The sequence below is a fragment of the Panulirus ornatus genome, chromosome 63, assembly GCF_036320965.1.
Source record: "Panulirus ornatus isolate Po-2019 chromosome 63, ASM3632096v1, whole genome shotgun sequence".
Classification (NCBI taxonomy): Eukaryota; Metazoa; Arthropoda; class Malacostraca; order Decapoda; family Palinuridae; genus Panulirus; species Panulirus ornatus.
The window spans coordinates 28,178,938-28,201,962 of record NC_092286.1 but is presented as its reverse complement, the minus strand read 5'-3'; the positions used below and the strand labels follow the sequence as shown (position 1 = coordinate 28,201,962).

Below are 23,025 nucleotides of genomic sequence, written 5' to 3'. Positions count from 1 at the left end.
TGAGGGGTGGGAGCAGGTGGCTGGAAATCCTTCCTTCCTGTATTACTTTCTAAATGAAGGAACAGAGCAAGGACCCAAGTGAGGAATTTTCCTTATAAGGCTTTGTCATCTGTACCTCACTCATGCAGAAGACTGCCAGCATTTTGGGGGGGTGGGGGGATGATCTGTACACAAGTTATAACCTGTGTACAGATTGCTATATATAGCTCCTTCAGTATTACCATCTTATTTCATTATGGCTAATACTAACAAGTTGATACTCCTATGGCTTGAGTAGATTCTTACTATCCAAACTTGGATCTTTTGAATTATGGGATCCATTGGAGCATAGTGTGATACTGCTCTGAGTGGACTCTGGACAATGGAGTAGATTGTAAATTTCTCTCTATGAGACTACTTGATTTAAAGAGCTGCCCAAACATCAAACAGTTCTGTAGTAAATATGGAAGATTCTCCGGCTGGTCTTGTTATATCATACAAGATTCTTCTTCAGTAACTATGGCAAACCCTACATCTTCATCACATTCTGAGCCATCATACACACAAACACAAACTGAGCCCCACAGTCCAACTCAGAATATCTGGTCAATAACTGACTAAAACAATCCTATGCCCTCTAAAAAAGCAAAGGGAATGCCTGGGTATCATGCTATGTATCGTCAACTCCCCTTTCCACCAAAGAGGTCTAAAAGCTACCAATTTTCTAACAAAAAATGCAACAGATTCTGAATCTGAGAATCTGAGGTCAGAAAGTACATCCACTATTACTGACAGTTAATGTGGAAGAGATGGTGCAACCGACATTTTTTCTTTTCAGATGACTGACACGTGTTAGCAGAAATATGCCCTAATCATGGCCATCTCAGATGAGAAAAAACAAAGTGAAAAAGAATTAAATCACTTAAGCTCCTTTGCGTCTGTAGACCTTACTCTTACAGGTGGAAAGGTTATACGAAGTGAAAAAAAAATGAAAGAAGAGCATTCCATAGCTTCACTGTTCAAGGAGAGATGAAGGCACCATACTGGTTATCCTTTTTTGGAAGAACTCTGCACAAAACCTATGGAAAGCAGCAGCCAGGCACATGCCATGGGTCCAAGCCTTAGTGGTAGGGATACACACACATAGCTTATGGGAACAGTGGCCATAATAATACCTGTACTACTGGGAAAGGGCAGCAACTACACCACAAAATAGAAAGGGGTGACAGCAGGAGAATTAACACCCTCGCGCAAAGACTTACTAATAACATCATCCCCCCCACGCATGGGATTAGTTGCGACCTTCTGGCACAGAAGAGCTGCGCTACTCTCTTTTGTTCGTCAGACTGATTTTTTTGGCAACAGACTCGTTTTTTCATATAAAACCAACTAAATTCCATGTAACATTGGTTGCTTTTTCACGTAAAACCAGGAAAAAAAAATAGTTTTACAATCTGAAGTGGTTTAGTTTTCATTATAATCAACTGGTGTTTTTGAAACAAAAACCAAGCAAGCACAATAAGTGTTACATAACAAAAAAAGGGGACATTTTTAAGTTACAAGTTGATGAAATCAAAACCTGGACACGAGTAATAGTAAGGCAGATAAACTGAAGAGACAGAATATTGAGAAATTTTCCTATAGTTGTTCACGCTCTTTTTAGTATTTGCTATTATCTTTTCATTTTCTATTTCTGTATTATTCAACTGGTTAGTATAATTGTCCAGGTATGTTATGAAGGTTTGGGAATTTTGCTAGTACATACGGTCTGGCTAAAAGCGATTTTAGAAAAAAAATCCCCATATACTTGCATGGTGTAATGTTATACTACATACAGTAAACCCTTGATTTAATGGACCCAAATACAATGGATTTCAGATTTAACGGACAAATACTAATACAGTACATTAATTATAATTCAAAAAACTTAAATAAAAAAACTCAAACGCTGCACCATGCAAATTTCATAACGCACTTGGTTTTCATAGTGTGGGGTAGACTCACCTTGTTTCGGTCTCAGTCTTCCTCAAGCTATCGTGCGGTCAGGTTGTATACAGTGTGATTCTGATATTTCAGAATTAAGACTTTATCAAATAATTCTGCAATCCTTAAAATTCAAAATGGCATCAAGTGATTGTAAGAGGTGCAATGAAAGCAGGTAGTCTGTCCTCAATTTATTATAAAGAAGTATCCTTTCACAGGAGAGGGGTGACATCACCTCTATCTGACTCCAGTCTCCAACTGCCTGGCGAGCGTATCCACGCTGTCAGGTGCCTGCCGCCCAACTATCATACTACACACTAAACCCTACACCCCCTCACAAGATTTTGGTAACTGAATGTGACATTTGGTTAAAGCAAAAACAAAACCAAAAACAAAAAAAAAGAACAAAATTAAAATTCAACAAGGCATTAGGCAAATATACACACAAATCACTGCTCAGCAACAATACACTTCCTTTACATGCGAGCAGAAAAAAATTACATAAATTAGTGTGCTCACTCTTCATGGGAACCACCACAAATATAATCTTGCAAGTATGGAGGGTGGTGTCTCATACAATGAGAGCACTGCTACCTGAGGCTGGGTGTCACCATAACACCGGGGTGGAGGGGAGCTGCTACAGGTGGGTACTCCCATTGACCTATGGGTGTTGTGGGGATCAGTGAAACCCAAGGGCATAGGTGACATTGGTTTCACAAAGACAGGTGGTCATTGCCATCCAGCTTCACTAAGTACTGTCTATGCAGTTCCAACACTACCAAGCCTGACCTGTCTCACATCTTCGAAGTGATGCGTCATCCCATAAGCAGACAAGGGTGCCTACGGACAGCTGGGGCAGTGTAGTAATATCGCCTGCTGGGCTGCTCTGCACACAAGCCTGGCACACGCCCTGTTTTGCAGAGCAATTCTCCATCGCCAGTTTATCAGATAATGTTGCTGGGGTGCCAAAACACTATCTATAATGTTGCTGGGGCACCAAAACACTATCTCACAACTGTCTTCCTGCTGCCAGCTGTGCGGGTGACTTATCCCCCTTTCTTAGGGGGTGCTGAGATATTGGGGCATAGCCTGAATCACTTTGCTGTCGTTCAAGCTACTTCCAACAACTGTCTTGTCCATCAACAACTGTTTGGCTGCCTTTACTGCTGCTTCAGCACATCTATTGGACTGGGGAAAGTGGGCTGAGGAGATGCAGGCCATGATTAACCATTTTTTGCGGAAAGCTTCCATCTCCTCACTATCTACATTAGTTCCCCCATCCGAGGCGACTTCTTTGGGTGTGCCCCATCTGAAGATGGTGAGTAGCCCTGTTAATAATTTTGGATTTTTCCATATAGGTTCGAATCCTACTCACTATATCATTAAGATGTCCAATGAAAGCAGGTAGTCCGTCTTCACTTTATCATAAAGAGGTATCCTTTCACAGGAGAGGGGTGGAATTACCTCTATCTCAGTCTCCTGCCTCCAACTGCCCATTGAGCGTTCCCACACTGCAAGGTGACCGCCGCCCAACTACTGTACCACATACTATACCCTGTTCACTTAGATCTGATAGCTGGAGCCTAGAAATGTTCAAATTGAAAGGGCTGATTGGTTAATGCAACACTCAGGAGCATGGTAAATCCACACCTCTTCTTATTTCAATACATACATATTTATAACTGTAAATTGCTTGCAATATAAGAAGCCAGTTTAAATATGGAACTATTTCCAAAGATGAAGAGGTAGAAAATTGCATAAAAAGTTTACTGTTATCACAGAAAATCAAAGTTGATTATAAAGTTTTATAAAACGATGAGTGACATTTGAAGTAAATGTGGGCATGTAGGTGTTTTCAATCGATAAGGTTACATGTTTTCTCTTATACGGCATTAGTGACAAATGTATGGATTTGTACTATAAATATTGGTTATATGCCAGTTTTCATTATTCTGTATATAAACATTATTTGCCAGTTTAAGTAATTTTTTTGTAATAATTTGCGTCAGGTTTTATTTTACACAACTCAGATAAAAAACATGCGCTTTCATATTGTCAATTTAATATTTTCATGTTTATTCCCTAGGATGTTTTTTGCATGGGTCAATATGTTTTGGGAGATTTTTTTTTTTTTTTTTTTTGCTTTGTCGCTGTCTCCTGCGTTTGCGAGGTAGCGCAAGGAAACAGACGAAAGAAATGGCCCAACCCACCCCCATACACATGTATATACATACGTCCACACACGCAAATATACATACCTACACAGCTTTCCATGGTTTACCCCAGACACTTCACATGCCCTGATTCAATCCACTGACAGCACGTCAACCCCGGTATACCACATCGCTCCAATTCACTCTATTCCTTGCCCTCCTTTCACCCTCCTGCATGTTCAGGCCCCGATCACACAAAATCTTTTTCACTCCATCTTTCCACCTCCAATTTCCTCTCCCACTTCTCCTCGTTCCCTCCACCTCCGACACATATATCCTCTTGGTCAATCTTTCCTCACTCATTCTCTCCATGTGCCCAAACCATTTCAAAACACCCTCTTCTGCTCTCTCAACCACGCTCTTTTTATTTCCACACATCTCTCTTACCCTTACGTTACTTACTCGATCAAACCACCTCACACCACACATTGCCCTCAAACATCTCATTTCCAGCACATCCATCCTCCTGCGCACAACTCTATCCATAGCCCACGCCTCGCAACCATACAACATTGTTGGAACCACTATTCCTTCAAACATACCCATTTTTGCTTTCCGAGATAATGTTCTCGACTTCCACACATTCTTCAAGGCTCCCAGAATTTTTGCCCCCTCCCCCACACTATGATCCACTTCCGCTTCCATGGTTCCATCCGCTGCCAGATCCACTCCCAGATATCTAAAACACTTTACTTCCTCCAGTTTTTCTCCATTCAAACTTACCTCCCAATTGACTTGACCCTCAACCCTACTGTACCTAATAACCTTGCTCTTATTCACATTTACTCTTAACTTTCTTCTTTCACACACTTTACCAAACTCAGTCACCAGCTTCTGCAGTTTCTCACATGAATCAGCCACCAGCGCTGTATCATCAGCAAACAACAACTGACTCACTTCCCAAGCTCTCTCATCCCCAACAGACTTCATACTTGCCCCTCTTTCCAAAACTCTTGCATTCACCTCCCTAACAACCCCATCCATAAACAAATTAAACAACCATGGAGACATCACACACCCCTGCCGTTCACTGAGAACCAATCACTTTCCTCTCTTCCTACACGTACACATGCCTTACATCCTCGATAAAAACTTTTCACTGCTTCTAACAACTTGCCTCCCACACCATATATTCTTAATACCTTCCACAGAGCATCTCTATCAACTCTATCATATGCCTATGTTTTGGGAGATACAAGGTCAAATACTATTCCTGAAATGTTATACCCCCTCTTATTTTGCTTTAATTCTGGCTCTATTGCTGACACTGCAACTTACTCCCCATCATCTAAAGGTTTTTTATTATTTCACACCTTCTTACTATAATGTGATGATATTATGAAAACCTTTCATTATAATATGATGTTATAGACTTGACAGGTGTCATGAACAGGTAAGGTTTACAGTGCAGGCGGGTGCACCAGAGAAGTGTTATAACAACTGTCAGAATTTCAAGTCTTAACCAGCAGTAATTACATCTGATATATCAGAAAACACCATGAAATATTTAGATATATCCTAATTACTGCAGTTCCTTGATCTGTCTAACTGTTAGCAAACCAAGAGATGGCAATAAAAAGTAGGCTAGGCTATTACAGCAGCCTGACTGGTGCCAGGTCACCACACTGGCCATTGATCTTATGTGGTGGCCATTTCATTGTTGTCTGGTAACCGAAGTGACTCCCTACTCCACGCTCACACTTCACCTGTTTGTGTCCACCAATTAGAGTTAAGCTTTGTGTCAACCCAGCTATCAGAAGTGAGTGAACAGGGTATAATCCCTACAGTGATAGAGTTAAAAAAGCACGAGCTTAAATGTGGCACAGAAATAGGTTACATTCAATTTAACGGACATTCAGCATTAACGGACACCCTTCCCCCAATTAGTCCGTTAAATCGAGGGTTTACTGTAATGGAAGTATAAAATAGTATAATCTTTGTGGTCTTATACTGACACAATAAAACTATACTTTATAACAATCTTACCTTTTGGTGCGATGGCATTTGCTTGAGGGAGTTGCACAGGGTGCGGTAAGTTGGGCAGCTGTGATGGTGTGGGGAGGAGTAGTTGGTTGCACCATTTGTAATTGCTTTGCACCACTTGGCCTTCGCTGGAGAGAAGAGGCAGCTGGGGGGAAGTCATATTGCAAGGTGCTGCTTGTCTGCCCTGCAATATTCCCGCTCCTCCAGGCAAATCGACCAGAAGCCCGCAAAACTGACTCGAGCATATAGTCGCTGCCATCAGATTCAGGGTTGTCAATATCATCCTAAGAGTTGGATTCACTGAGTGCTAAGGTATCGTCAAGTTTGTCATCATCTAATGCAATGACCCGACGTTGTCCATATGCACACATTTAGTGGGAGATTGTAACAGGGTTGAACAGACGTGATGTGTTATGTTATAATAGCCTAAATATCCTGAAATATAACACTCACTTCTATAACAACACTTCACAACACTTCGCATCACTTATACAGAGGAATCAGACGTTTTATCATATGCACAGAAGGGCATTTATTGTGAGACACAACAGCACTTCACACACAAATGACGGTTACAATCTTGAACTGTGAAATACTGTACAATATACCAATAAACACTTTATAATCACTTTGAAAACCATTTTACATGCAAATGTTACAGCAAAATGCATGGCAGGAGTGTGTGAGAGGGACTATAGAAAATCTTTAATCGCTAGTGCACAGTACCTTCCATCGTGGCTTAACTGCTGCACTTACTGCATATGTACCGTAGGGTTGCCATAAATCTCAATGAAGTTTGATTACCTTGAGAGAGGAGGCTTTGAGGAATGACTCGCCAAAATCCCAGGCATCAATAGGAATTCCTCAATTGAAGGTGATTTTTTTTTCATTTGAGTAACGACTGTCATGTTAGGTGCCAATTGGACGAGACTATACACTGACACGACAGTCACATCATGGTGCGCAAGGGTGTTAATAAAGCAGAGGAATTCTGATTACACTCCAACTGAGAGAAAGGTGGAGGAAGAGACATTCCAGATATGAAAGCAGTACTCCACACTTGGGTGCATAAAATCCCTTTAGATACAGAATAAATACCTTCTTACAAAAAAGATATTTGCAGCACCTATACAATACTTCCAGCTTGTGGAGAGCAGATTTTGTAAAGTTCATTACTTGTGGCTTCCAGGATTTAGATATATATATATATATATATATATATATATATATATATATATATATATATATATATATATATATATATATATATATATGGCTATGCTTTACATATTTATGCTACTACCAACAGGAAATGAGTTATTTAAAAAAAAAAATAGGTTTTTGCTCTAATTCAACAAGGTTACTATTTCTCCAAGATGCTGCAAAGGTTTGAATTGCAAGGGAGAGTGAGAGAAAGAGAGAATCTATGACAATATTTAGCCTTAATGGCATGGCTACTACAAAGCACTCACCACACATCTCAATGAATAAGGATATTCCTCTCAGCTGCTACCTGAATTACATAATCATCTATTCCTAGTTCATCCCAAACTAACTTCAACCACATCACCCAGTCTCTTAAATGTTTCAGTAGCTGTCCCATGTACGTATCCTATTTCTCCTGGTAGTATAGTCATTCTCGTTTCCTAGTTGGCTTTCCATCCAGTTTGGTGTGATTTATTTTTGGTCTGTTCTAAGGTATTCTTAAATATGTAATAACTCTATATCTTCCTCAAGAAGCGTTCATGTTTAATGTACTTTCCTCTATACCTTCTACTTTTTGCTACATGTACATCATCATGCATCTTTATCTTTTTTCTAGACTATATAGCTCCAGTTCATTTAGCCTTCAATGGTAATCCACATGTTTCACCCTCTCAATTCAGTTCATAAAGTGCTTCTGAATTCTCTCTAAATTGTATAATTCTATTTGCTCTGTTGGTAACCAAATGACACAGCAATATTCAATTTTGTTTATTACAAATATACTTAACATTTCTATCAATATGGTTCTTTCAATTCTGCTGTATTATACTTTCTCATCAACATGCTTCTGTCATTTGTTTTTTAAGTTCTCAGAATCATATCGCACATTATTTCGTCCAAGAGTGTTATCTTCTCAGTATGCTCTCGGAACTCTTGTTTTCATTAATGATGACACCCAAATATTTCAACTGTTTTAGTTTGTTTTACCTTTTTTAATGGGCCTTCATATGGTACCAACAATGAACTCTTACTTGCTCTACAACATATTTGCTTAATTTCGCTTTGGTAAATTCCATCATGTACATTTCCCCCTCACTTGTCAATCACGTCTATGTCTTTTGGCATCTTCTGATTAGTTTATGATCCAATGACTTGGCTTACTCTGAAGTCATCAACATAATTCCACTCTGGAGTCATCAGCATAATTCCATATTAAGCTTTCCATTACTTTGATATCGATGTCTGATATTATCAAAGAGTACTGAGGCTAATACCATCCCCTGTGATACCCCCAACAGAACATCTTCCACAGACATGGTTCTGTTTGCTCCTCCTTTTAACATTTGTTCACCAGAAAAGCTTTAACCAAAATCAATCTTCATAGTATATCAATACAAATGTTTAAATATACTAGGTGCCTGTCAACATCAATTGAGCCCCACGAAAATCTGTTCGCTATGTTGTAAAAAGGTGGGACAATACACAAAGAGCACTGAACCTTCTCAACATCATGGTCTAAAGATAACGGAGGCCTGATAGTGTTAATCAGAGTTGCAGGTTTCATAAGGCATCTACACATGCCTCACACTATAACTGTGTACATCTCTTATTTCATTTATGATCAACATTCAAGCGTTTCAGGATCTTCTTACCCCCAAAAAAGTGAACTGCAAACATTGTACAAGGCTCAACAGGAACCTTGCTAAATAAAACTTACATGCAAAAAGAATTCAAAACAAAAAGAAAATCACACCAACAAAATGTAAACTTAAAAACCATTCAATAACCACTGTATAATTCTTTTTCATACTTGTTCACATCTTCCCATGTTGCGAGGCAGCACCAGGGACAGAAGGAGAATAGCATCATTTGCTCACTTCCACTCTCTAGCTGACATGTATAATGAACGGAAACCACAGCTCCATCCAAAGCCAAGATTCATCGATCTTTCTGTGGTTTCCCCTGAAAACACTTCACATGCCCTGGTTCAGCCAAATGACAGCTACATAAAAGCAAATTATATGACCAAGAAATCAAATAAGGTCTCAGACTCGAGGTAGAGCAAAACTGTTAACCACTAAAGTTGTGCCTTTGTTAGAAATAAGAGTAGAGTGTGGTAAGTTCTGAAAAAACAACAGGAAATACGAGCAGAATATAATAAGTTCTGGAAAACAATCATATAGGACCCTGAAATATCACCCAATATGTGACTGTCATACATGTGCTGTCTCCCACTCATTTTTGGTGTGTGCAATGTAATATTTCTACATACCTGTATATTCACGTTATTCATCACCAATGTGATGTCTGTGTGAAAAAGTAAAAGTGGAGTGTGATACCAAGCTGAAAATAAAAGAAGAAACAAGACCTCTACTCTGTCCTCTCTTGAGCTGTCAGTCAAACTCCATCTTCCTACTCCCTTAGCACTGCATCAGACCAGCATAATGACTGTGATACACTTTTTAAAATCCCTCCCCTCCCAGAAAAAAAAGGCATGATTTCCAGACCAATCCTGCTTTTCTAGGGTTAATCTTGTGTTCCCCCTTGCAAAATAAAATTTACCTTGCATTTCATCAACACTTATAAATAATTACAGCAGATAATAGCCTGCTCTCTTTATTTCACAAAGGCCAATCCATTATCAGGTTTCATAACTACTTGAGAGGTTTAAGGCACATTCCAGAAATTTATATCAGTCTCCATGCCTTTTCTTCAGTGACTGGTTCATCATTTTTACCCTTTAGTTTTTTCCTTCACATAAGAAAAAAAAAAACACAAACTTGCCAAAAAGTACTCATGTGGATTCTGATCAGGCAATAACTATATATCAATGGAATCAGATCTAATCTCAATACGAAAATGCTGTTTCTAAGTTTCCTATTATAAGTCATGGCCAGATCAAGACAGTAATCTGTTCTCAAACCTACTTTACATTACCTCCACTATTATTTGCAAAACTATAAATGCAAATAAAATCAAGGCAAACAGGCAAAATATGTTCTTAAAAATGCAATCATTTGCCATTTACTGCAACAATTTAACAGTGACAACCAAAACTCACTTTCATTATAGTAACATGGGAGCAAACCATACTTATTCTCACTCATTCTCAGGCAATATTTCTCCAGCTGTGTAACTGAAATGGATTTCTAAAGCTGTGAGTCTTAGTGACTTACAGATTAGGAGTCTCTCCCTTCAGTGGTCGTGGATGACAGGCATCTATTTCAAGCTCTAACTCGTACAGTCATCAATCATTACTGGCTACTGAGTTTGATCCTAAAGCACAGCTGAAATACATGAAGCTAAAGGCAATCATCCTTGAATTACAATAATTCTTTGAACCCAACACTTAATCTCTAAAAGCAAGTGTTACATCAGCAATACTGTTAGTTCAGTCCTCAAGCAAAACTGATTAGGTGTTAGCTGTGAAACGACAATAAACACTAAGACCAATTCTCACTTGCAAATTTCAGTTAGTGAGCCAAATATATTTACCATCTAGAATGCAAATTTTTTGTTTTACTTGGGCATATCAGATATAACACACAAGTATATCATTCAAGTCAGCATGCACGGTATACACACAACCCTCTCCAATTATTTTTGCCTATCAAAGCTGTGGTCTACTAATTTTCATGGTGATAATATTAAAACTAATAAATTGTTTCTTTTTTATTCCCTTCCATTTACTCAGGGTTCCCTCTTTCATGCAGACTTAGCCACTTAAAACAACCTAAATACACCTAAATAAAAAACTCCTTTACCTGCTTATCTAATTTACTCCCCTTGTAAATGACATCACAAAAAATTTTCAACAAATAATATGACTTTTAAGCTAAAAGCACTAAGCTGATTTCTCAAAGACATTCTCTGAAGATTTCTAATATAAAGTAAAACAGGCAGATTATGTTAAGACTACTTGATAAAACAGGAAATATCTACAGCTATACAATCAATCCTAGTGCCTCTAGTTGCCCCTGTCCCAGAATCCATGCTTACTCTCACTTAGATAGATTCTACTTTTTTGAATTATCATCTACTTGTCTTATCATCTTTTCCAGATTTTAACAAACACAATCACCATGACTGTTCTGTAGTTCAGCACAATTTCCTTGTAGCTATTCTCTATGAAAAGCATAATGCTTATGTAATACTTTGAGGTGGTCTGGGTCTGTGGAAAGAATGCATGATAGGGAGTTAGAAAAAGAGTAAGACAGTATGATTTAAGTGGCTGGTGCGAAAGGAAGACTACATGTGAAATGGTGAAACAGACTGGAAGAGTACTGCAGGAACACAAATGAGGAAAGAATGTATGGAATGGTGTATATAAGGGAGACGTAAGGACAGTGATGAGGGTAGACTTCTGCTGTGGCCACCTCAGTGATGGAAGTTCCAGGATGGAATGAGTGTCAGAGATATAGAGAGAGAGAGATGCAAAAGTTCACCTTTTTCCATCCTTTTGGCACAGTACTCTCTTCCAGCAATTTTCTTAACCCTTAAATGGCAGGAGTCCTCATATGATAAATTGCATAGCCGGTGGCAGGAATCATAGGACAACTGCGTTTTGCAGGCTTTACTTATATTTCCTACCCATATTCGATATTTGTATGGCAGCTAAATGTCACCTTAATCACTACAGATGCTTTCTTCACTTTCTGGAAACAATTCTGAAGTGCTTCTAGAGAATGGAGAGAAGACCTAAAGTGATAAAGCCATCCAAATATCACAATGAATCCAGAATTTCAATCGTAAAACCACCAACATCTAACTGAGGTTAGCAGCCACTAGGTAGGTACACATTGGAGCATTTACCTCACAAATCCCAGTCAGCCTCAGTTACAATGGCAAGTGAGTTGCTAAGGAATCTAGGAAGCCATCAACAATGCTAGCTTGAAAGCTACTGGTTGCAGTCCAATAAAAAGTGCAGGAAGCACAAAGTGTCACTATGTTTCGCTATCTACCACCAAAAGTCATAATTGTTATCTACTACCAAAAGTCATGAGAGACAGGAATGTGTATGTATTGGATACATGCATCTCTATGGAAGTGCGTAACCCTTTTTGAAATCTCAGTGAGTTTTGGTGCTTCTATATGATCTCCCAAATCTGGTTTATGCTAAATATGCATCCAGTTTATATAAGAGTGTACTGAAGAGTGTACTAATAACAAACAAAAAGAAAGTTCCAACTGTGATGGCATAGAAATAAATCATGTATCTATAGTTAGACTAATCACACACAGTACCAGGTGGTCCTTTTCAAACTCTCTGTATCTCAGAATCAATGAAGGCAAAAAGATGATTTATTCAAGATTTTTCAATTCTAGGACATCCGGGCTGACACACTTAATTACGAATACACAAACACACCTAAAATCTCTGGTGTTTAATGGGTTCACTCTATTCACTCCTACACTGCTGATTCCACTCCACATACCTCATCTTATGCTTTTGTTCTCTTTCTCATATTAAACATAACTCCTCTCTAAATTCAAACATATGCAGTAATTCAAAATGGGGAAGTAGTAACCTTTTAAAATCCAATGGTGCCAAAATGCAAGTTTTTCTCCTTTCAGCATGTTATATTCAATTTTTTTTCTGGCCTACACATTGCACAAAAAAATATTTTATATTTGTGGAAAGGTGCAAAAAATATTTATAAATTATAACTAATCTGCCAGGTAGCCCAATCTATATACACAAATCAAATTAAATACACTTCAGAACTTATTGATATGATCATATGGAGAAAAACAATCAAAACCATTGTTTCCTCATGAATTTAAAACTAAGCATTTGAAGTGTAGGAAAAAAAATTTAAGTAAGGGTTATAGGGTGCAGCTGTGGGTACCACAGTCAGAGAAAATCCCTAGAAAAGGTACATAACCAACTACCATGATCACTAGTAGGTCACTATGGCACCGCACACAGCTCTAATGATTCATCCAATGTTTGGGTTGCAACTTTGGGCCAACCAACTAAGCTTACAGTGTCCACAGAATTCAGCTTGAGTTGGGAACGCACATACCTCAATCAAGGATAATAGCACCGGAAAAGTTAACAATCTCTCTCTGAATATCACCAATTTTCGAAAAGTTAACAATCTCACTCAAATATCACCAATTTTCATCTATTAATTCCAGAACTCCACAATGCATCCTTGCAATAACATAAACATGTTGGGATTATCATATGCTCCAATCTATTCTGGAAACCCTATATAACCAACATCACTTAATCTGCTTCCCAGTAGCTGGAGGTGTTGTATTATCACTTATCATTCAACCCCAGAACCTCTTCTCCAGGGTTTCTTGCAGCTCCTAGGTTGCACTATAATCAGCAGCAGGGGGAATATGGACTCTTTTAGAGAAGTTCTACACTGAAATTGTACGCTGGTGTTGTGATTTCACTGAATGGTTACTTTTCACAAGTGACAAAACAGCAAGCAGGTGGAGTTCAGTTACGCCAGAGTGTTGTACAGATTTTCCAAGCAGATATTTTTTATCTACTGGGGGTCATCATTCACCCCACTGAGGGGTATTTCTCGTATATTTGGAATGGCTCCTCCTCCACCTCTCTATTAGCCAGAGTGGAATCAAAGCTTTCAGTCTCATTAATATTCCAAGCATCACCTTGCTACATCCATCCCTTTCTGCCTTACATGATGCTGCTACCCTGTTCTGCAGGACCTATGAGTTGTCAGCTTATATCCCTACCATCAAGGCCTGGAACTGCTGCATAACACTTGCCTTTTGCTCCGTGCATTTCTGTATGAAAACCAGCCAAGTGAGTAATAACCAAATTATGATCTTTCCAAAAACACTGAAACCTTAGAATTTTTGCCTTTTTTCCCTACAACCTTTCTACTTTTATGACTCAGGCTGACACATATCTAACAACCTATGATTAATCTTTCTCTCTTCTTATTATCCATTTTCTTTTTACCCGAGTGGCCATGACTATGACATGTTTTCACAATGCATCATTGGTCAATATAAAATCCTAAGAAAACTTGCAAGATGTCAAACCTCCAAGCAAAACACTTTGGCTCAGTTGTGATCCAAGCACTTACTGACACCTTCAACCATTCCTGCATAAGCAACAAAATCCCTGATATCTGGAAGCTTACTAACAAAGTAACAATCCTAATACAATGGAAGTGGATGGGGGCTCCTAGATATCTAAAACACTTCACTTCCTCCAGTAATTTTTTTCCATTCAAACTTACATACCAACTAACTTGTCCCTCAACCCTGGTGAACCTAATACCCTTGCTCTTATCCACATTTACTCTCAACTTTCTCCTTTTGCACACTTTTCCAAACTCAGTCTTCAACTTCTGCAGTTTCTCACTTGAATTAGCCACCAGTGCTGTATCATCAGCAAACAACAACTGACTCTCTCCCCACCCTCTCATTCCCAACAAACTGCATACTTGTCCCTCTCTCCAAAACTCTTGCATTTACCTTCCTACCCATCCCATCCATAAACAAATTAAACAACCATGGTGACACCATACATCCTAAGAGATTCTATTGGCACCATAACTCACTACACAGGATAACCACAAAAATGCATGAAAATGACCACCCTGTAGACCTCAATAATCCAGTTATCTTGTACCTTCCTGCTGATTATGCTATCTGTAACATCAATGAATGTCTTAATTGCTAATACTAACAACTTTAATTTGTCCCCAGGCAACTTTAAAGCCCATCCTATTATCAACCAAATCATTATGAAAGAATTAACAAGAAGTAAAAACACAAAAAAATTAGTCCAAGACACATCTAGCTAAACCAGGCCAACCCCTGCCATGCAACTCCCCCTTAACCACATGGTACCCCCCTCCCTTTAATGGTCACTACTGGTCTGGCAAGTGTGTTGCCTATGATGGTAGAAAATACAGATGGTAGATCTGTTGTGAAGTTGGGATCTAAATAACTTTATCAGTTATTGGCACCTGATGAGGTGGATTGTTTCCATGAAACATGTGCCACGTATAAAAAAAATTTGTTAAAGAAAATTATGTGAACTACTGAAGAGTGATTTCACCTTCATAACTACCATCATGGACTAGTGTGATCAAAATATCTCTACATGTCTATGTAATTTGTTCATACATATTCGCCATTTCCTACAATAGCGAGGTAGTGTAAAGAACAGATGACCGAACCTTTGAAGGAAAAAATCCTCACTTGGTCACCTTCTGTTCCTCATTTTGGAAGGGAAAACTGGAGGGGAGGATTTCTAGCCCCCACTCCCACCCCTTTTAGTCACCTTCTACAATGAGCAGGGAATACATGGGCAGTATTCTTTCTCCTCTAGCCCCTGCATTCCCTATCCCTAGGGATATATTTACATATCCATTCCTGGGAGTACCCAGCCCCACATGAAACAGCATCACTATCCCCTGCTTCAGCGAGGAAGCACCAGGAAAACACAAAAAAAAAAGCCACATCCATTCAATATCAGTCTCTAGCTGTCATGTTTAATGCACTGAAACAACAGCTCCCTATTTTCTGTGTGGCAGGGAGGCGACAGGAATGGATGAAGGCAAGCAAATATGAATATGTGCATGTGTATATATGTATATGTCTGTGTATGTATATGTATTTATATGTTGATATGTATATGTATGAATATGTGAGTGCATGGGCATTTATGTATATATATGTGTATATGAGTGAATGGGCCATTCTTCGTCTGTTTCCAGTGTGGCAGGGAGGCAACAGGAATGGATGAAGGCAAGCAAGTTTGAATAAGTACATGTGTATATATGTATATGTCTATGTATGTATATGTATTTATTTGTTGATATGTAAACGTATGAATATGTGAGTGCATGGGCATTAATGTATGTATGTGTATATGAGTGGATGGGCCATTCTTCGTCTGTTTCCTGGGGATACCTCACTGACATGGGAAACAGTGATTAAGTATAACATAATAATAATACATGGCCAATCAGTGATATTTCCTCCGAGGCTCAGACTCTATGATCGGTGTGTTTGGATGCAGCCAAGAAGAGGTAAAGGGAGAAAGAGGTGATAATTTTGATATGATTACCTAATTGTATATACTCTTTGTGTAAGAGTCAGGAGGAAGGTAGATAAAATGGTTTACATATGTTCAAGGGGTAAAGTCTGGGGCTAGTGTCACAGAGACTAAGAAGGGATTGGCTCTGCAGACAAAGGAGGACTTGTGAGACTTGGTAAAGACAGCATGTGAGTTCAAATTTGATGCAAGTTAGAATGAATGACTAAAGGAAGTGGGAGACTGTTTGCGCTTGTGCATCTGGCAGTGTGAAATACATAGAAAAAGTCATTTCTAGGAGGAGCTGTGTGACTGCTCTAATAGTTTTGATGACAGAAATCAAATCTTCATGCTGGGGTTAACACAATACATGAGTGGGTGTTTCAAGACAATTCAAGGTATTATTGGTAGGGTATGGGGCTCCCACTGTAAAGGAAAAAGGGAAAGAGTTTGGTGAGTTGTGTATTGAAAGAAGACTGGTGGATGGGATTTTTTTCTTACTTATTTCTTGTTTCCCAAATGTTTTTAAAAGGTAGCGCACATAAAAGGAAACAATAAGGGCTCACATTTAACTCTCTAGCTGTGGTGAATAATGCATCAAAACCAGCACCTCCTATCAACAGTTAAGCCCCATACACATTCCTGTGGTTTCTCTTGACCCTTCCATGTGCCCTGGTTCAGCCCACTAACAGCACATCAACCAGTGTGAACCATATGACTCTGAATTTTCTCTATGGCATGGATATTTCTCATCACCCAGCATAACCAGGCCCAGACAACTGAAGACTCTTTCATTCCATCTTTACATCTCCTTTTTGGCCTCTCCTTTTCCTTGCTGCCTTAAATTCTGACATGTATATCCTTTCTGTCAGTTTCTCTTCATTCATCCTCTCCGTATCTCCAAACAAATTCACCCTTCTCAATTATACTCTGCTTACAAGATCAACCTTCCTCCCACCTCTGAATTTTCAACACATTTCAAAATGAATGCCGGTTTACGGCAGAGGTGGGTGATGTCTCCATAGCTGTATAATTTGTTTATTGATGGGGTTGTTAGGGAGGTGAATGCAACAGTTTTGGAAAGGGGGGGAAGTATGCAGTCTGCTGTGGATGAGAGGGCTTGGGAAGTGAATTAGTTGTTCTTCGTTGATAATACACGCTGGTGACTGATTCAGGTGAGAAACTGCAGAGGTTGGTGACATGTGTTTGGTAGAGTGTGAAAGAAGAAAGTTGAAAGTAAATATGAATACGAGCAAGGTTATTAGGTTCAGCAGGGTTGAGGGACAAGTCAACTGGAAGGCAAGTTTGAATGGAGAAAAACTGGAGGAGGTGAAGTGTTTTAGATATCTGGGAGTGGACTAAGCAGTGGGTGGAACCAAGGAAGTGGAAGCGAGTCACAGGGTGGGGGAGGGGGTGAAGGTTCTGGGAGCGTTGAAGAATGTGTGGAAGGTGAGACCGTTATCTCAGGGAGCTAAAATGGGTATGTTTGAAGGAGTAGTGGTTCCAACAACGTTATATGGTTGCGATGCATGGAAATGAAATGAAATGTTTGATGACAATATGTGGTGTGAGGTGGTTTGATCGAGTAAGTAATGAAAAGTTAAGAGAGATGTGTGGTAATAAAAAGTATGGCTGAGAGGGCAGAAGAGGGTGTATTGAAATGGTTTGGTCACATGGAGAGAATGAGTGAGGAAAGATTGACAAAGAGGATATATGTGTCAGAAGTGAAGAGATCAAGGAGAAGTGGGAGACCAAATTGGAGGTGGAAGAATGGAGTGAAAAAGATTCTGAGTGATCGGGGCCTGAACATATAGGAGGGTGAAAGGCGTGCAAGGAATAGAGTGAAATGGAATGATGTGGTATACTAGATTCAACGTACTGTCAATGGATTGAACCAGGGAATATGAAGTGTCTGGGGTAAATAATGGAAAGTTTTATGGGGCCTGGATGTGGAAAGAAAGCTATGGTTTTGGTGCATTACACATGACAGCTGGAAACTGAATGTCAACAAATGTGGCCTTTGCTGTCTTTTCCTAGTGCTACCTTGTGTGCATGTGAGGGGAGGGGGGTGCCATGTGTGACGGAATGGCGATGGGAATGGATGAAGGCAGCAAGTATGGATATGTAAATGTGTATATATGTATATGTCTGTGTATGTATATGTATGGATACATTGAAATGTATAGGTATGTATATGTGCGTGTGTGGGCGTTTATGTATATACATGTGTATGTGGGTAGGTTGGGCCATTCTTTCATCTGTTTCCTTACGCTACCTCGCTAACGCATGAGACAGCAACTAAGTATAATAATATAAATATAAATATTTGCCCTATTCCATTCTTCTGTATTCAGGGTCCAAGGATCACATCCACAGAGCACTGTCAGAAGTACACTACTATCAAAGAATCCCATCTTGCTCTCACGAGCAGGGGCCTCTCATTTAACACTCCTTAATACCCTATGGTCCTTCGACCCCTAACCCACCCATGATTCAATTCAGTTCCCACAGTTTCATCTGCTGTCATGTCCAATCCCTGGAATATAAAACATTCCACTTCTTCATGTTCTATCCCTTCAAACTCACACTCAAACCAACCTCTTTTGCTCCCATATAAATTCATAATCTTAGTATCTTTTGCATCGACTCTCAACTTCCTTCTTCTTAACATTTTTCACACTTCTGTGGTTTCTAAAACGGGTCTACCACCAGAACAGTGATTTGCTAAAAGTAACAGACTCGGTCATCTATTTGTGGATGCTACCTCACTTGCAAAGGAAACGGTGATTTGAAAAAAAATAATGACAATCGTCATAACGATAATAACACTTGTCATAACCATAAAATATAATGTCAAATCTTATTACAAATTTCAAACTTCTTAAGGCTGCACATAAATCTTAGGTATCTAAAATAATCAAACAATCTTTTATCGAGCAATGCATCTTTATTCACGATGTGCACTGAAACAAACTCATTAATGAGTCAAAAAATAAAAAATAAAAAAAAAATTCAAGTATTTCCTTCACCTGCTTACAAATCAATAAAGATTTTACTCTTGTTTTCCACAAGATGCTGCCTCAAACCAAATCTGTGGCTCTTCCTTTGACTTTTCACAACCAACACAAAAACAATATTGCCTTTCACTAATAATCTCAATCAACCATTTAGACTGAGCTACTTTTTACAACCTCTACAGCAATTTCAAACCAAACAATGGAAACATTATTCATTGCACGTCTATCATAATCTCAGATGAATGGATACCAAATGATCAAAAGTACAATTATTAGTGAAGAAAATTTCACACCATGAACAAGGATCTTCATGATTTCACATAAACATTTCTCATACATGGTGTAACAATTCAGCAGTAAATAATGAAGTACGTTAGAGAAATGAACATCAAGAAACCCATATGCTTTGAACTATTAAGAGAATGCAAGCTAATGAGGATGTTTTACTGATATGTCAACTTGTCAAAACTAAACAAAAGATTAAACAACATATGTACATCATGCTGGCACAAGATGTGCATATTGTACCCCAGTCCTACAGAAAATGTTTCCTAACACATCTAAACAACATTCAGCTGATAATGTGAATGAGAAAGTTTAGCCTAAACCTACTTCACATAAATAACGAACACCCGTTCCCACTTTAATGCATTTCAACTCTCTTACAGATGCTTCACATGTGATTCAATTTTCTCATTTGCTTGCTTAATTTCCTGGTCCTTTTATCAAGACATGCTCTTTAGTGTATATGATTTTACTAATAGATTCACTTAATTTTCATAGTCTGCAATTAATATAATCAGCTCATTTATAAAAAGCCCTTCTAACTCACAAAGTTCTTGTAGTCTCTGCTTTCATTTGTTCTTTTTATTAGCAAGTTTCTTCTTTCATCATCTAGCATTTAAATGATGCATCATCCAGGACTTCTACAAACAAAAATTATCTTCTTAAGGTTATTATGACTTTCGAATCACACTATGTATTTTCAATGTTCACCAACCCTATGACAATCAGGGCACTTCAGGTCACACTGTTTGCCAGGAAGTTCTAATCAGTTGAAAATACTTATTCTTTCAAAAATGATAGCCCATATGACAGCATCAATGTCATTCTAAAAAACGTTCCAAAGGTCTTTCAAGGAACAGTCACCTACAGTTTCATGATACAATGTCCATTCGATCTGTCTTAAAGTCACACAATACAGTGTCCATTCAATGTCCATTCAATGTCTAAAGTGAAAAGGTTTTAAACTCCAGAAGAAAGTTCTCCCTTTCTTGGGTAAAGATATTAAAATTTTAAAGCATACAACCCCATCTGCCTGCATCCATCCATTTGCACTGACTATGTATATTCACAATGGCCTCAAACATCCAAGACCCTTTACCAGGGTTACGAATCGGAAATACTCAATATAAAGCAGAAAGTTGTTTAAAAATAAGTTTTGCAGACAACTGCCACAAAAAGTTGATGCAAACCTTCCTAAACGCAAGTATTAGCAACTGACTGACCTATTTCTCTTCTCTTGCCTTTACAACTACCCGCTTTACTACTACTATTATGCTGTGAGACACAAAACTGTCTTTATCCTGCATATCTATCTATACCAGCCAAGCCACAGACTATACCAGCTGAGCCAAATACTTTTCTGAGATCTCTTCATTGATCTTAACATCACACAAACTTTTCTTTTAGAGTTCTTTTGCCAGAAAATACAAATAAAGTCTAACACTTTCCTAATGGCCATCATGAAACATAAATTAGTTGCTAACATGGCATCATGAGCATATACCATCAAGTTGCCCCTGGGGAAACTTTTCATGTTTCATAAAACTTCATGACTAGTCAGATTTTCCATGGCCCTTTCTGGGAAGGACGTCTTCTTGCCAAAGGTACCACAAAACTTTAAAGGGAACATAGCCTTTCCAACAGTAGATGCAAGAAACTATCAAGCTGCCACACTATTTTACCAACAACCATAGCAAATAAAACTGAGATTGTCAGGGTACTTGTAGTATCTTTGCTGTGCTGATATTAGAAAGTTAGATCTTTAATTCTGTCTGTTGATCATCTCACTTAATATGTCCAGGAAATTCTACATTGTGGTAATTTTTGTTTTTCCCTTTCCCAAATGTGCAGTAACAAGTCCATTTGTTCCTCTACTTAGTGATTCATCAATGAAAAAAAATATGTTCTTGATTTTAAAAATGTTCTGGCAAATCCCCCTCAAAAATGCCGCCAAGAGTGAAATGAGTACAGTGGAAAAAAAAAAGCTTGATCCACAAATTCCTTTACTATTTTGCTACCTGGAAATGCTGAAATGCCTCATCAGCCCTTAGAATTTGATGAACATGAATACTGACTCATTTTGGCTTTACAGCCATAAAATCTCAAGGATTAGTAACAGATCACCCAACACAAAATTCTTGAGGAATCTACTCCTTGACAACGATGATAAAGATGATTCCTGTATTTCATCTGAAGGTAAGGATAAGACAACCAAACCATCAGTGACATTTCCATTCCATGCTGTTCACCAGATGATCTTTGCTTGGATGAAACTGACAGTGGAGAATAGCATGTTTCTCTCTACGTGGCAAGTCTAAAAGCTGGCATTTTTTCCTCGAGAATCACAAAAGATGGGATCTCTTCTCCATATCTACCAGCTCACTGTTTACTCCATAAAAGAAAAAAATGAGCTCTTGATTCTGATTTTGGGTCATTCTGGTCCCATTTGGAGATCTCTTCATCCTTTACCCACAATGGGTTAAACTTTTTGTAGTCAACGTATTAACAATTTCATATTAGTCATATTAAATCTCTGAAAAAAAAAAGAAAGTGTCACTTTCAGAAGACTTAGACTTTTGTTTGTGAACATTTTGTGTTCATATCATGAAGATGAAATGAAAACATAAAGAGCCACTGTGTGTAATGCTCTTATTTACATTCATGTGCCTACTCAAAAAATTTAAATTACCTGACTTTTCTTGGAAAATATCAAATTTCAAACTGCAAAATTTCCACATTTTCCCCTCATTCAAGATAAAAAAAAATCCCGAATCTTCACTGACCATGAAATAAAAATAAAATATTGATCCTTGAGAACCATCCAAGTGCAAAAACAAAAAATTGACAAAAGGCAAATTGTAAATTTGGGCTGTCTAGGATTTCAAGTTAGTGTGTAAATCCCAGAAGCTAAAAGCTTGTACGGCAATGCTTAGAGACAGCTGACCAAATCAGCACGATAATTTTCAAGAGACAGAAATCAGAGTTGGGATTGAAGTGGGAGGAACATAGTTTTATTGTGTATATGTTTTATGTTTGTGGTTGCTAGGCAGCCTAAGAATGTTCTGAATGCTCTATTTTGTGTGGTCTGGAGCTTTGTTTGGAGACGTATTTCTGGGTGAATTGTTCCTAGAGAACACTAAAGAATTCATATTCTAGTCCAAAGCTGGTACTAGTTAGTATTATGTCCGCTGCTTGTGTCTGTACACATGGTGAAACTTCATCTGGACTATGACCCCTTAGTATTATGCTAATATCTTTCTATTTATCACAATGTTTTCTGAAACGTCCTCCCTATTCAATCACACTAGAGATCTGTTGTGTCTTC

At 38.5% G+C, this 23,025-nt stretch overlaps 1 protein-coding gene across 8 annotated transcripts in view; it reads right to left on the bottom strand.

The window, feature by feature from the left end:
• The window catches only part of LOC139745902 (BUB3-interacting and GLEBS motif-containing protein ZNF207-like), an 86,950-nt gene that overhangs the window by 4,727 nt on the left and 59,198 nt on the right, over nt 1–23,025 (bottom strand). For 5 of the 8 annotated variants that reach the window (XM_071656562.1, XM_071656563.1, XM_071656564.1 and 2 more), the window contains one exon: nt 6,162–6,410. The exons of 2 other annotated variants lie outside the window; for them this stretch is intronic. In XM_071656562.1, the coding sequence (XP_071512663.1) occupies nt 6,162–6,410 (249 nt within the window). Of the gene's footprint in view, nt 1–6,161; nt 6,411–19,325; nt 22,234–23,025 lie in introns of those variants that run through there. One more of the 8 variants, XM_071656570.1, reaches the window with a different exon arrangement.